Source organism: Thermobia domestica, chromosome 8 (genome assembly GCF_964235325.1).
Source record: "Thermobia domestica chromosome 8, izTheDome1.hap1.1, whole genome shotgun sequence".
Lineage (NCBI taxonomy): Eukaryota > Metazoa > Arthropoda > Insecta > Zygentoma > Lepismatidae > Thermobia > Thermobia domestica.
Genome location: NC_137461.1, coordinates 140,236,944 through 140,254,022, shown reverse-complemented (window position 1 = coordinate 140,254,022; position 17,079 = coordinate 140,236,944). Strand labels below are relative to the sequence as shown.

The following is a 17,079-nucleotide window of genomic DNA, read 5'->3' as shown; positions in this document are numbered from 1 at the left end:
GTTACGGCTGTACCAGGGATATACTGTCACACTCCTGCTTACAGGCCTAGCAGAAGCCATTCTCATGCAAACCCGATATGATGAAAAGCGCCGGTTGAGAATTCTAAAAATACAGTATTTCATGGGATTACCATCCAGACTCTTAATGGGAATGTCCATGAACGGAATAACATGGATACCAAGCGCAGCTGTGATGCGTCGATAGAAGACCAGCGATGTTTTAGCTATGTAGCGTGAAGCTCTGTCCTAGTGCAGTTCTACACAGTGGGTGATGTCATACAATATTGGTGTTCCACCTGTGTAAACTGGGGATAGATCATGTTCATAATAATAATCAGCATTGATTTTGACATTTCTTTCAACCTTATAAATCTTGAGCATCCTTCTGAAACAAAAACCAACAACAATCATAAAATTTTCCGACATATTTTGTTTACACTTATGTACAAAGTTACATCGATCTATTCTATGAAATCTTTGTAGGCGATGGCCGGAATTTTTGCAGAGTCACTTAAGTACATTAGTACTTTGTTCATGGTCACAAAAAATTTCTAGCGATCACCAGCTAGGTGGCGCTCGTACAACCTTTTGCCTTTGCACTTTCGCTCCGCGGTAACCGTAGCAATAACTTATTCATTCTGACCATGTGGACAGTTTGTAACATCGATTTGTGATGGATTGTACGCTTCACTGTTAAATTAATCACGTGTAATCGATTGGATATAACTCTGGTAATGGATTCTCACAGGCTGCCATATTTTTTTTTCTCACAGGTCTTGTGAGTTCATTGACGTTTTTGGATGTGTATTTCGTTGGTGATGTGGGTACATAACGTATAGTTATAATACTAACAGTGGTCTGTCCTGCAGCAAAACCATTGCTTCCGGCACTGTTCTATTATGCCGGAAATGTATGGAAAAGTGTCTGATGTACCTTTCCCAAAAGCGATAGCTTCACAATAGTTGAGATACTGGTACACATGTGCAGACAGTTTTGTTGCTCTGTGAAACTCAATTTGACAAGTGTCGCAGTCTGCAAGTTGTCCAGATAGGAACGAATCAGCCTCGGTAGAACTTCATATTGTCAGCAAAAAGTACTTTTTGCCTTAAGAAGCTATTAAAAGATGTATTTTTTTTTTTCGTAGGGTTTCAGAGGTTATTTTGGATATGATAGATGAACACCAATTAAACAACCATGTTGCAGTGTTTGCAACAGCAATATCAAAACGTAAACTGAATTCAATAATAATATCACCACGCGGAAAACATGTATTTAATGAGATTTTGGAGATACCAGAAATAGATAAGGTAATTATTTTCCTATGTTTATTTTTGTTTGTTTGACCAGTTTTACTAGACATTGTGTTTCCGTTGCATCTTTAATCTTGAATTATATAGGAAATGCATATTCGGAATTTGTGATTGTTTCAAACTTTCTCACAGAAGACAATTGAAAGTGGAATTCACAAACACTTCTTCCTAATTTTAGCTTTGTTCATATCAACGTCAACTAAGTTCTATAAAATGTAGAAAAGTCTAGTGTAGTTTATATGTGGTATCGATTAATATTTAGTCCTTGAGAATCTATTCTAATGTTTTGGAAGCAACTTCAGTTGTTCTGTAATGTTAAGTTTTTTTTTTTTTTTTTTTTTTCAATTAAGTTACGCTTCAGTTACATTTATACACTTGCCTATTGAATTTGATAAATTTGTTAGAATAGAACATGTATGGAATTTATAAAATGTAGTAACTTTTGAGAAATTTAATAGCTCTAAACTACATTTTGGAATTGAGGAACAAAGAAATTGTTATATTGTATTCTGTTTCAAATCTGTATTGTATGTGATTTAAATTAAATGAGATTTCCAAATTTTGGTTTCCAGACTGATCGTCATGAAATATTGGAGTCCATTATTTTGGAGAAGAAAGTTGCATTCCCAGGGGATATGAAAAACCTTAGTTTGGATTATTATGCAACAAAGACAGATGGTTACGTGCTGCGAGATATGAATTCTTTAGTCAATAAAGCTATCTTCGAATCCTGGAGAAGATTAGGTAATAACCTCAATTTAACTACTTAGCAATTAGTAATTACTTTATATAATATTTTCATTTCTAGATGTGCTGTAATGCATATATTGCTTATGAATTATAAATATTTTTTTTATATGATCACATTCACCATTAGATTATTGGCTACTGTTGTCATAATATTGGACAAATAAGTGAAAAAATCGGCAATGGAGTTGCATTGTCCTTACCGTCCAAATGATTCCTCTCCTTAACCAGCCAACATTACAGATTTGATTGTGGTAAGATAGCCTTAATCAAAGCTGGGTAGCATTTTAATCGTATGAAAAGAATTCATACGCGTGCGTATTGTGAAGTAAAAGGATTATATTTCTACAGCTGGGCCATTTAACGAGCTAATTAACATCATTGTTTCTCCTGCTGTTCGACGTGACATTCATTTGTAGGTGTATCCTCAGTATGTGTATGTCTGTTCCACCGTTTTAAAAATTCGTCCCACTTTAGTGCTTGGTGTGCTGTTGGGTATAAGGCTTCCCAAATAGACCTATTGCTTGTGATTGAAATCGTTGAAGAAGAAGAAAATGAAAAGAGGCAAATTTATTTTAACCTGAAATTTTGCACATACACGTGATGTGGTAGCAAAATAATTTTCCTTTACGTGAGGTTGTTCGGTTTATATTCGACTGATTTGGCAATTTGCAGTCACCTGAGTAGTTCACCCAGAGAGCTGAAACTTTGTCGTTATCACTGTGCGGTGCCAGCTTTCAGGAGCTGAAATGTTGTGTTGGAGCTAATGCAGTGCCGCCGAATTTTGTTCTTTTTCACGCACATTTTTTGCACAACTGAAAAGAGAAACAGTATCGGGAATACATTTAACCATCGAAGTGACCACAGGTAAAGATATCCTGGCTAAGCAAACACAAATGGCGCTTATGCAGAAACATTCAACAACAAAGGCGGCTTATTTGAGGTTATCAGTGAAAGTGCTGCCTGAAGTGCATTTTGGAATTCGTCGACTGGCAGGTAGGAGGGTCCACAACCTTAACGTGACAGGGTCAAGAAATCACCCATAACCTCCACGGGCTCTTCTCCCCCTTAAGTACCACGTTGCTGAACACAAGACAAACTACTGCAAACTGTAGGAAAAACACTTGGGGGTGGGGGTCAGTATGGAAAATGGTTGTCACATTGGATTATGCCTATTTTTATTTCATGCGTTATGTTAATATTCGGGTAATTATATACCGTGACACCTCATGCAGTAGGCGTACGAGAATAAAATGAAATCCTATGCCTGTGATCCAACGTAGTATATTGCAGATTAAATTGCTATATCAAGCGATAACCCACACTGCTCTGCCACGATACATTACAACCAGCGATGACGGCAACATTTTTCATATCGTAAGTGCACTTTGAAAAAATTGGACTTATATAAACAGAACAACATTCTTTATAACTTAAAACCTAAGTTCGATTTGATGAATTTTTCTCTGTGGTTTCCCGTTCATCTGCGTTGCTTTGGATGATAATTTGTCAATTATGAAGGATGGGTGTACCTCCTTAAAAATCGCTCGATTTTCATGAAACGTAGCACGTGTTTTGTGAGACGTACTTCTATTGATTACTTCTGTTGTTTGGAGTTGAAATCAGACGAAAATAAAGGATGAATTGTACTAACTTAGAGAAACTTATTTGCGTAATTATTTTACTGATCCTTCTGGGTAAATTTGAAGTCGATTATATACAAACAATATATAGTATATGACTTTTTATGTCCAAAACATTATACGTAAGTGGAAAAGTATTCGTTTTATTATTTTTTTTCTGTCTTTTCCATTGTGCAGTTTTGTTTCTAACTTTTACCAGTTTGTGTAGTTCTGAAGATTCTAATTATATTAACTTTATTATTATTATGTTATTAACAAAAACTTGCCATGTATTGAAATAATTAGAATTTAGAATTCGCGAATTATTAAACGTTATTATTATTAACAATACTCAAAATTTATTGTTCAAAGTTAAAATGGCGGAGTAGTTCCTTAGTTCCTGCAGAGAAAATTAGAGTGCACATCGATTGACGGTGGTGATCTGTACTGACAGAAAAATGCAACCAATCTGCTCCAAATCTACTCATAAAACTGAACTTGAAGTGAAGTGAAAAATGGATTATTTAGTGTAACGTCCTATAGCAATATTTTATTAGGTTAAGTGAGACGAGTAACTAATGGAAATAAATGATTACGAAAGAATTAGTGAGACGAGAATGTGGGATAGAACCGGGACTACCATCACCAGAAATTCTCGTAACCTGAGATCTGACCATGGATCACTCGCAGAAGAGATGAGCACTTTACCACTAATCCAATGTGTCGCACTTCAAAATTTGTTTCCAATCAGATTACATATTTTCACTCTTTGAATTTTAATGAAATTTCATAGATAGTAAAAAGGAGGTTTTGGGAAAAGTCGCTGCTTGCTTCATATCTCATAAGTATGAGCTTGAAATTGCTGAATTTACAGTCATTGGACATGCCTAATTTAACATGAATTGCGTCCAATTGAAAACTGATTTTTTTTCAACAACACGGAAGTTTTAACATAGGTAGTCCCTTCTTTCTGAAGAGCGTTTTGAATCAGTGTTCAATTTATAGTGATAAAGTTGTTTCGGTTGTTCGGAATTTTGGAAACTTTTTTTTTTTAATTAGTTTTCATAGTACTATATTAGTCTACCCAGCTTTTCCTAAAGATAGTAACCCTTTCCTTCTTTGGGTATTGACTATTCTCAACCATTAAAATCCAAGTGAAGGTTACATAAAATGCTCTATCTCTTTGTCAAGATAAGACGCTTTTTGTTGTATAAACCAATACTCTTGCTTAGGTCTGTGTAGAAGTGTAAATATTCATGTAATCGTAAACTTGCATAAAGTAGTAAGTGTAATATTATTTTCCATTTCGAAATATTATAGTAACTAGTTACGTATAAAAAGGAATAATAAATATTCACTTATTTTACATTGAACTAATGAAATTCCCTTGTAATACGTTCGAAAGATATTTACTTCTCTTTTAACTTAATTTTCAAACTTTAGGAAAGATATAGGATTATTTTGTAGATAAAATATTTTCTGTTCTATTTGCAGGTAATGTGGAATCCTCGCAAATGACGTGTATAGAAAAGATTGACTTGGACAAAGCGTTGGAAAATTACGTTCCCCTATCATTACGTGAAGTGGAATTGTTTAAGACAACTGAATATTCATGGGAAAATGTTGGTGGCTTAACTGACGTGAAAGAACAACTGATTGAAATATTTCAGTGGCCTTCGAAAGTAAGTTGATAATTATTTGGATGTCCTGTTTCGCACTGTTCCTAGTATACTCCTAGATAGACTTCTTATTGTAGAGGAAGATAATGCGTGCTAATAGTTTGTAGTTGATATTTGCTTTTGTGCTATACACGTCATTCTTAATCCAACCCCATAAGCAACGTCTATGGCGGTTAGCCCGGGCGATTATTGAGGTCAGGTATTGGGATCCCCACGACCAATCGAGCAGTATAGAAAACTTCTGTCGAGATAATTCTTCACAAATCTGGTATAATATGTAAGAGCTTTATCGTGCTGGAAATACATACTCATCTAAGTGGCGAAGAGAAGTTTTTTTTTTTCGAGTTACTTGATGAAATGGAATGAAATTTCTAGAACGTCCCACGTTACATTCTAAAGCTAAAGAAGGCTGTGATAATGAACGAAATGATGGAGTGAAGAAAGTTAGAGGAAACAGTAAAACCCACACATGTCGTGTCTGTTCACTAGAAGGCCCACTTGGCTCGAGCTGGAATCGAACATCATACATTCAGAAAATCTGGTTTACTATCAATCATGTTGATTTTTAACATAGATGCGTGTTACGGCTTTTCTTGATGCCATTCTGTGAAGATGGCTTCGTTAGTTAATTTTACGAAGGTATTTAACCATTGCTAAAATTCTAGACAATATCACTGTAATGTAAATTTTGCACACGCTGCAGATGAAAGGATACAATTGCTTCTGATCTAATGTTTACCATATCTGTGTTTGTGGCACACTACGAAGACAAGTAGAAATACGACTTCTACTAATTGTTGGACTGTACTGAACCATTTCAAGAACGCATTCTTGTCTTCCACATGTTGCTGGATACCTTATCCACAGGTAACACGAGCATTTGGAAGCATATCACATTCACGCAAAAAATTAAAGGTATTTATATAGTTTACAAACTGGAATTTTCCTATTAGGGAAGCGTTGACTATACGTTTCAACAGCTTCAAAGGTATTCCCATTGCAAAAGACGTAAACGTAAACTCTTCCTCTTCTCCCTCGTATGTGCGGTTGATGAGTCTTCTCCATAAAAGCCTGTCTCGAAATTATTTTGTGGCAGAACTTTTCTCCCTGACATCATTCTTAACGATATCCATCCATTTCCTTCTTGATTTCCCTCTAGTTCACTTTCCATTCTTCTGACCATATAGTTGTAAACATACACTATATCAACATATTCTTCGAAACTAAAATTGTATGGTGTTTTTGACAAACATTTACAAACATCAAACAGAGTTCACGCAAAAAATTACATGCTCGTCTTGTAAGTCAGCTGTCACAATGTTGGCAAATGTCCGCGGCAGTGAATATCTAACAAAACCCAAAACATTGCTGCTGCAATTTGCAAAGTGATTAGTTACACTTGGTTAGTTAGTGATTGGTTATTATTGGTATTAATAGCATTACTTTTATTATTAGTCACATTACTAGTATATGTGGCCTTGTCTTAGGATCTCTGTATCGTATATTGTTGTCGAATAATCTACGAAGTACCGTATCCACGAGATAAGATGTTGATACGGCTACAGTACATTACATGAAATTATCATTTAAAAAAAGTCACAGGTTTTATCAGCAAACAACATAAAATGTTCCCGAATATGTTCAACAGTATCTTTGCATAGATTTTCGTCAGTGTCGGCGATAGTGTTGCCATCCTAAATAGTCAAGAAGACGTGATGGTTTCCACGGAAACTGTTACAAGTATCCCTCGTAGTTTAGCTTAAAAATAACTTGTAAATAAGACTTCCCAATTTGGATGATTTTAGATTGAGTTCTCTGTCGTGATCATGAGTTTTTAATCGTGGCACCTCGTGAGGACATGTGAGGATGAAATTAAATAAAACAAATTGCGAACTGTGGATCTGCGAAGTCGCTAATGATGGTTTAAAGAATCGATGCTCCGATCATGTGCTATCTCTTCAGCTACAAAACTTCATCAGCTGCAGTACTATGATTAAATTGAAATTTTCAGTTCCATTAAAAGCAGTGCAGATAACTTTTTTTTTTTTTTTTTTTTTTTTGAAAGCTTCGTAATTTCGTGAACTTCACTACTATTAGTAAAGTAACTAATTTAGTTGCAGTTTGTAACAGCCTAAATCATATATACGTGTCAAAAATAGTAACTTGGATTTGCATACACTGTCGGAAACGAAGACGTTCACCACATAACATGTTCTTGTAAAGAAAGAGAATAAATCGCAATTTTCCATTTATAATAAACTACGAGGCGCATCCAGAAAGTAAGTTTCTCACGCGTCCCATAGCTAGGAAACGGTATGTTGCGCGAAGCGACTACGTGTACGTGAGAGAGTAAGGTCCTAGTATGGCACATGCACTAGCGGAACTTCCCTAGTGCTCTCAGTAGCGTCGTGGCAGTGGTTGAAGATGGACGTTCCTATTCCAGCTCCCGCCGCGTGTGAAGTGCGAGCAGTGATAAAGTTTTTGAATGCACAGGGCATAGCACCAATCGAAATCCATCGTTAGCTGTGCTAGGTCCATGGGCCTAACGGCACAAGCAAGCAGTTACTGCAGATTTTCCGCTCCTTATTGCACACCACTATCACGGAGTTCCTGTTGATCAAGAAGTTTTGTGTTGAAGCAACTGACCCTAGAGCACAAAGCAAGGCTCACAAGGTCAGCATTGACATTTTTGCAACGATACAACTGACGATAGATTTCATTCGGTGCTATGCCCTGTGCATTCAAAAATTTTATCACTGCTCGCGCTTTACACGCGGCGGGAGCTGGAATAGGAACGCAAATCTTCAATCACTGCCACGACGCTACTGAGAGAATTAGGGAAGTTCTGGCGCATGCGCCATGTTAGGACCTTACTCTCTCAGTACACGTAATCGCTTCGCGCAACATACGGTTTCCTAGCTATGGGACGCGTGGGAAACTTACTTTCTGGATGCGCCTCGTAAAAAAGTTGATCCAGGCCAAATGTTAGTTTAAAACCCCACAACCTCGTCAAGATCTCTACCACCCGTGAGAGTCTTTCTCTCTTTATTTTTCCTATTAGTGGAGATGAGCGCGGTCATATGCACCGTACGATCTTAAGCCGAAAAACCAGGTTCCCGCTTGTTTCTTGATATTTGACGTATCAAATCATTGTAAACTGCTTGAATTCCAAATGCTTTGCTACACAATCGATCAAGGAATTTGCTCTTCTTCTGGACAAAGTTAAAGACCTAATTCCTAAACACTACTCATATTAACTCCGACAATTTTCAGCTAGTCGTCGGGAGCATGTGAGCTGTCTTCGTTTTCAATGATGTTGTTGTTTTGTTCACACAAACACTATAACACAATATGTTTTCTTAAGAAAATTGATCTAAACCAAGTGTTTTGAAAAACAAGTAGAAAGAAAGAAGGTTAGAAGGAAAGGAACTGATGCAACATTGGTTTTCAGCAATCAGGGATCGTAAATCTCTACCACGTGTCGCAAAGTCCAGGGGAAAGTTGGAGAGCTTTCAGAGTTACTGGAAAGAAAGATCTCTAGCTATGTCTTGTACTAAAGAATAAAAGATGAGACTGGTGGATAATTCTAAGAAATACGTATGTATTTGATGGATCAAACTCCATGCTATTATTTAAAGCCCAAAAGTTTGCTATATACGCTCCCAAAGAACTTCCTGTTTTAACAAAACCTGGGGCAGAGAGTTATGAATTAGAACAATTTTAATGTGTGTGTAGAGAAATATTTGAAGATGGAAAATTAAGGAAAATTGAAAGAAAGTGTTATATGTAAGCACACAAGAAATCAAGAAAAATGAATGAAGTGCTTTTATGGTTACAGAAGTAATTATTTTAATTATTGCGTATAAATATTTTTCCGGCTTGTGTTGTTTAGTTTCCTTACTGTTGTCAACATACAGCTCTGAGAATTTAATACAGCATGAAATTACAGCAATTATTGGCTTAAGGTACGCGTATAGGTTTTTCTGCACAATGAATTTTACGGATTTCTGGCGCAGTAAACTTCTGTTTCTGAAACTTCAATATAAACAAATTCAAATTGTAAAATTTTCTCATAAACTTTTCTCAAAATTGCAGTGAAAGAAAAGTAAAAAATGGGCTTTTGAAAATATCAGAGGAAACTAATCATATAGAATAACAAATAATAGTTTGAATTAAAAATAAGTATACATTTTGAGAATGAAACATGTCGAACGCAATACATAAAGCATAACATTTACAGTTTTTATTCAAAGGTAAATCAAGCTTCCAAACATTTGAAGTGCTATAATCAATAATTCTAATTAGAGCAATTTTTGTATTGTACCGTAAAATCACGCTCTTATTCTAATTTAATTTAGACTTGCTAGACTATAATCTATCTTAATGTTTAAAGCGGCCACACTGCCTACAAAAATAAATAAATAAGTAAACTTTAGAATCTTTCGGAGAACAGTTTGGCAGTAGAAACTATTACGCATTTTGCTTTTACGAACTAAGATACTCCAGACAATCAGTGTAATTTGGAACTCTGTTCGGAAATTGAAAGTAATAAATAATCTTGTGATAATAATGTATTTTTAATGAAATATTAATAATTTACTTTTACTTTTGTAGTACCCTGAATTATTTGAACAGTCACCATTAAGGCATCAGTCAGGCGTATTGCTGTATGGTGCCCCTGGAACTGGAAAGACATTATTGGCAGGTGCTGTTGCTCAAGAGTGTGGACTAAATTTTATCAGTATTAAGGTTGGTAAAAGTACATTTTATACTTCTTAATTAACAAGAATAGTTTGTGCAGAATTGTTAATTCTTGAAATGCACGTCGGAATCACAATATATAGTTTTTTTTTTTTTTTTTAAACCCTTTCTGTGTTTTAGTAAAAATATTTTGCTTCTTAATGTTGCAAAAGTTGAAAGAAATTTTCCAGGAACTAAAACTTTCAGGCCTCACATATTATTTACGTCATCATCATCGTAGGTATTCTGCCATTATTGGTAAGTCAGTTGCTGCAACTGAGAAGTTCCCATGCTCCACTGTCTTCAGCTAACATCTTCTATACTTACGATTTTTTCTGTTTTGATACCGTCCATCAACTGTAGCCTCTTTCGCCCTGCCTCCTCTCTTTCCTACCACTATACCTTCTAGCACGTCTTTTATGGTACAATTCCTTCTCAGTCAATGTCCCAACCAGTTTTTCTTCCTCTTTTCAATTACATCTAGAATTGTTCTTGTCTCCCATCACTTCTAACACTCTCCCATTCATTTTCCGCTCAACTCAGCTAATTCTCTTCATTCTTCTCAACACCTGCATTTCGAAAGCTTCCGGCCTTTTTTAATCGCTTTTGCGTAATGTTCATGTTTCTGCCCCACACATAAAGCATTATATGAGTCTTTTTCTCTTTATTCCAGAACCCACAAAATACCGTTCTTCCTCTCAATTGTTTCTTTCGCCATGCCTATCCTTGCTTATATTTCACATTCGCACTTCATGTCATCACTAGTAGTACTACCCGAGTATCGAAAACTACTCACCTGTTCTATTTTCTCCACTCCTATTGTACTTCTATATTTGACACCGACTGCTTCGTTTCAATCACCATGGCTTTTACCTTTCTAACATTTATTTTCATCCCATATCCTTCACAGCCCTTCCTCAAATTTTCTTACACCTTATTGGTTTTCTTTTCAGATTCCGCAACAAGCACCATATGGTCTCCAAACGTATACACCTAATCATTCTACCTTTTACCGAAATACCGTCTTCATTAAGTAGGCTCTTTTTCACCATCTGTTCTAAATGTATATTAAATAATATTGGCGAGATACAACATCACTGTTAAACTCTCCTTCCAGTTGCACTCTCCTCCGTCATTTCTTCTCCTATTCTAACACTTACTGGTTGGTTCATATATAGTCTTCGATCTTTCCGTTCCAATCCAACTTTCTTTGAACTCATAACAATAATCCCAGTTCACGCGGTCAAAAGTCTTTTATAAATCATTAAATATAACATACACTGCTTTTCCCTTCGCTATAAATATTTAATCGATTACTCTTAATAAGCCAATTGCATATCTTTGCCCTTACCTCTCCTAAACCTGAACCGGTACCTCCTCAAATTCTTCATTTGTTCTTTCATACAGCCTGTTCAGTGTTTGAAGCATAATTTTTGCTGTATGCGATATGAGACTAATAGTTCTATAGTCCTCACCTCTCTCTGAGTTCGATTTCTTAGTCAACGGTATCGTGATCGTTTTCAGGAAATCTTTTGGCCACTCTTCTATTCCATATATTTCATTGCAATTTTTTTGTCATTATCTCCTATATTCTTAGTGAATTTTATTGGTATATAATCAATCCCGGTTGCTTTTCCCTTCCTTGGATATAGCTTTTTAAACTCATTCCGAAGAGTGGCGAGCCTTTTATGATCCTCGCGTACTTCATTTTCTCTTTCAACATGTAGACCACGCTGTATATTCCTGCTCATACAAGTCAGCATAATTTTTCCATCTTACTAAGACTTCATTTTTTTCGCTGACTACTTTCCTATTCTTCTTTTCTATTGCATTGTAATATCTCTTTATTTCCTCCGGAGTTCTATAGATTTCACCCCTCCTTTTCTATTTCTTCATGTTTCCCAACTGTTTTTTTTTTTTTTTTTTTTTTAATTTTTATGTCATTACATTTTCTTTTTTAGAACTCTTCCCTTGATCTGTATATTTCCCTTTGTAACTCCTTCTGCCCTCACCTATATTAATCTGTTCCCACGTGTTTATTTAGGTAGAGCTGCAAATTTTAATATTACGTAATTGACATTTAATTATTAACTGTTAAATTATTTTTTGAACTATTATTAAAGTAACTATAAAAGAAATCTGTAAATTTATAATCTATATAACACAGAAAGAAAATTCCTCCATACAGTTCAAGGAATTAAATTTTCAAAATGGCTTTGGTATTTGTAGTTAAATTTTAGAAGTTTATTTCTGCGAGAAAATAGAAGCTAATATGCTATCACGTTGTAAATTAGAGTCGTGGTGTTAAATTCTATAATAAAAAAATAATAGCTTAGCTTTACGTATGTTCCCAAGTCGCATTTATATACGACACATCAAATTTATTCCAAATAGTCTATTGATTATCCCGAATGCTTTATGTGCTTGTAATCCTGGCTTTGACTTCTGATGGAGGTTCAGATTCAACGTTAAACTATAGACCACGAACCATATGTAGTTGTCAGCTTTCCTACATTATATGTAGAGCTTAAGCTTGAACTTCAAAAATTAGTTTTTTTTTTTTCGAAAATCAAAGGAAAAATTTAGCGTTTTGCATTGGTTTTTAGTAAATTTAATTTTATTATTATTATTATTATTATTATTATTATTATTATTATTATTATTATTATTATTATTATTATTATTCCAAATTATGCTATGCATAAGTGTCGGAAATCATATAGAACAGGTTTGTCCGTATGACGACAAGTAACCGTGTGATATCGAAAGAGATCGTAAGAGATATCGAAATGTGTTTTTTTGCAATTGATTCAGCATCCCAGAAATAGGTTTCTCATTCTCCTTTAAACCTCTATTCAAGGTGGAAGTGGTTCAGATGAGCCATTTCCAGTTTCAATATTATCGCTATAGAACGGAAACAGACAGCGCGAAGCGGATTTTCGCAAACGATTCAGTGTCTCAAGACAATAAATCATGACTATTCATAACACACTACACAAACCGGCAGTGGTTCAGATTCACTATTACTTCTGATTTCATTACTAATTTCTACACAAAAAAGGTAAGAAACACCGAGATGCGTTGTTTTTATATATATATATATATATATATATATATATATATATATATATATATATAGTCAATGCAGCGTCCAAGTAGTAGGTTCCTTCTTCTCCCTTAACTGTCTATTCAAATCGGAAGTGGTTCAGATTAGCTATTTCTGGTTTCAACATTTACAGCTCTAGAACAGAAACAGTAACAGATAGCGAGAAGTGGTTTCATGAAGACAATTCAGTGTGTGTCTCAAGGGAGCATATCATGTATATCTACAACATGCCAAAACAGAAAGTGGTTCAAATATACTATTATTTTTAGTTTCAATACTGATTTCCGTAGAGCAAAAACGGAAAGAGAGATCGAGATGCAGTGTTTTGCAGTCAATTCAGCTTCCAAAGAATAGGTTCCATTTCCTCCTTAACCCTATGTTCAAACCGAAAGTGGTTCAAATTAACATTTCCGGTATCAACATTTAGCCCCATAGAACAAAAATGGTTCTAGATAGCGACAAGCGGTTTCCTGCAATCGATTCAAGTTCTCAAGGGAATATATTGTCACAATTCGCTGCACTCTACCAAAATCGGAAGTGGTATTACTACTATTTCCTGTTTCAATATTGATTTCCATATAACAAGAACGGTAAGAGATATCGAGATGCGGTTTTTTGCAATCGATTCAACTCTTAAAGAATGGTTTCCATCTTCTCCATAAACCCTTTAAGCAAACCAGAAGTGGTTCTAATTAACCATTTATGGTTTCAACATTTATCATCGTAGAATAGAAACGGTAATAGATAGCAAAAACAGTTCTCTGCAACTGACACAGTGTATCAAAAGTATATATCATCACAACCTGAAACACTCTACCGAAACCGGAAGCGGTTGAAATTTACTAGTACTTTCCGTTTCAAATCTGAATTCCGTAGAGCGAAAAGAGATATATCGAGAAAAGTTTTTCTTTACTTTTTTTTTCCAATCGATTCAGCTTCCCAGGAATAAGTTCCATCTCCTCCGTTAACCCTTTATTCAAACCGGAAGTGGTTCAAATTAGGGATTTTCGGTTTTCAACATTTATAGCATTAGAACGAAAACAGTAACGGATAGTGAGTAAGCCTAATGGCCTTTTTATACGGATTCATCATCCGAAAAAGAAGTTTTATCTTTGATCTTATTACTTTATTCAAACCAGTAGTTATAGATGTTCTATTTCAAGTTTGAGTATTGAATTCACGTAGTTTGGAAGTCTACCAAACGAAACTTTATTATTATTATTATTATTATTATTATTATTATTATTATTATTATTATTATTATTATTATTATTATTATTATTATTATTAATCTCTCTATTAGTCTATCATTCTAATATTCTGTTAACCTTTATTAGAATCATGCGCGCCGACTACGTGGGTGCTCCGGGGTTCCGGCACCTACACAAATAATCTTGTGAGTGCACCGCAGCCACAAGACTTTTAGTTTGGACCCGGGTTTGAACCCGTTTCTCTTGTGTTTAAGTCAGCCGTGTTACCGACTGAACTAGGGCAGCCCCAACTTATCCTTATAGTATCGGTAATTTTACTTTATCACAGCACAGTCCTTTATGACAGTCTTCATAAAAGATTTTAACTGAAAATAAATCAATCAAATATGGAGACTTTCCTGAAAACATATAGGCTAACATGTCCCGCCATTAATATGCACCCACATAAATTTTGGAAAGTCGGTGCCGTTGATTAGAATGAATATGGTACAACTAGTGTGGTGAAACATCTTGAGATATTCTAATGTTTTGAATGTTTTAAAGTTGATTAATAGAGTAGATAGTCGAAGAGTGTATATCTAAATAGTAGAATAGGCGAAGGCTTTCAAATCCGACGTTTTCAACTTTTCATCTCCAGTGTGGACTGGAACTGCGAAATGATCAAAATACAAAGCTTATTTTTGGTTATTTGCCACATGTGTATTTTTTTCTGCTCACTTCAGATCTTCCAAAAGAAATTCAACACATGTACTGTTCCTAGTAGATATTTGAAAGACTGTTTAAAAGTATTACTGAATCCAATTGTTAAAGCATTAAAACTAAAATTTTTGCCGTAGACTTCTGTAGTCAGACCTCTTTGGACTTTCTCACTCATTTTACTGTTTCTGCTTTTGAATCATATTACTACTGAACCCATATTTTATATACACATTCCCAGAACGAACATGTACTGAAGTTATTCCAGTAGTTTAATCTTAATCTGCAGAAACGTGAGGACTCCCACCTCACTGATATATAATGAAGTTGATAACCAGGTTCGCAGAATGTCTGTGACGTGTTACCCATATCTTCAGCGCTTATATTCATTATCGTCTAGGATTCGGCTATGTATGACATCAATGGTTTAAATTTATTGGAAATTTATGACTCAGTCGAATCGACAGGACTTATTCAAATTTTGCCTACTGCTGGAAAAGATTAAACAATTCTGTAAATCCTCACATAAATTCTTTACATGATTTCTTGTGCATGTGAAGGAACTTGAGTGCTATCCAAACCTTCATTATGTAAAATTGGTTCAACTTATCCAATATAGAAGCAAAGAAACAATTTCTACAATTTCGTCAAACTTTCTTATTTTAAAGTAACTTCTATTACGGATGGGATCTCAGAATTTTTCCACATAGTTTTGCGTCACACTTGTTTCTACAAGTCTGCAACAGCTTTCGTTTCTTGTATAAAAACGAAAACAGTCTTAAGAGCAACGAAGAATGTACCGTTTCACTATCTACAAAATGCATGTTTCACTATCTACAAAATGCATGTTTCAGAGATTCAGTTTCTTAAACGAGAGAAAAAGAATCCATTGCAATATAAGAACCTAGTTTTTAATGCTTTACGTTGAAATTTGCTTAATATTTACCTAGAAGCATAAGTATGTGTTTTATTTTAACAATCCTAACTATACTGTATCTAAGTAAGGGCCATTAGAAGTGTTCTTAGCATTACAGTAGTTAGTTGTACTTGTTAAACTAGATTTTTTTCTTTAAGGGACCAGAACTATTGTCAAAATATATTGGTGCAAGTGAAGAGGCCGTGCGCAACACATTCAACAGGTCAGTAACAAGTTTTAAATATTACCATATTCTTTTTGGGTAGTATACGGGTAACAAAATAGTCCTCTTTAAATTTCAGACATCTATATATCCTCCTCCCTGGTGTAGTGGCTTTGATGCACATGGGTCGGGATCGATTACCAGTGGGATAGCCAAAGATGTAATTTCAAAATCATGCACTTTCATTAATCATCCAGGTTCTTTATCCTAAAGAGCATAACTGACTAAAAAAATAGTTTCATTTCAGAAATATATATATATATTATATAATTAATTTATAACAATAAATTCTGTGATGCAGTGGATCCCAGATTTCCTTGATTCATGACATATTTTAATGAATACCCACAACTCTTTAATGATTTTTTTTTTAATTAATAATAATTAGAGTTAGGAATTTCAGGTTCTTCACTTTAATTTTGTTTTGCTATTAAAATGTCCAAATTATTTTGTCTTGCAAAGAAAATATTGAATAAACACTCCTAATTGTGTTTTGATTGCCCCTATTTGTACTTTATTTTCAATACAAGTACCTTTTTACATTTTTAAAAACTTTTTTGGCTCTTTTGCCGCGCTTTATTCCTGTAATAACACAGCAACACACAAAAAATAAAAGTTCTGTGTAGCGGACTTCATGGTATGGATTCAATGTATTTTGTTACACAGAATCCAAATTTCGAAACTCCAGGACGATTGACCGTCTCAATTTTTTGTTTTGGGCCAAATTCTTGAGCGATTTTGGATAGGGAGGATACACGTAACACAGCTATACAAAAAGAAAATAGAAAATAGAAAAGTTCTGTGCACGGGATCCCAGGGTATGGATTCG

The 17,079-nt window shown here is 34.8% G+C and overlaps 1 protein-coding gene across 3 annotated transcripts in view; it reads left to right on the top strand.

The window, feature by feature from the left end:
* Pex1 (peroxisomal biogenesis factor 1) overlaps positions 1 to 17,079 on the top strand; it is a 171,058-nt gene that overhangs the window by 77,387 nt on the left and 76,592 nt on the right. For all 3 annotated transcript variants that reach the window (XM_081769054.1, XM_081769052.1, XM_081769055.1), the window contains exons 10-14: positions 1,145 to 1,307; positions 1,883 to 2,054; positions 5,174 to 5,361; positions 9,973 to 10,107; positions 16,186 to 16,250. In XM_081769054.1, coding sequence (XP_081625180.1) covers positions 1,145 to 1,307; positions 1,883 to 2,054; positions 5,174 to 5,361; positions 9,973 to 10,107; positions 16,186 to 16,250 — 723 coding nt within the window. The remainder of the gene's footprint in view (positions 1 to 1,144; positions 1,308 to 1,882; positions 2,055 to 5,173; positions 5,362 to 9,972; positions 10,108 to 16,185; positions 16,251 to 17,079) is intronic.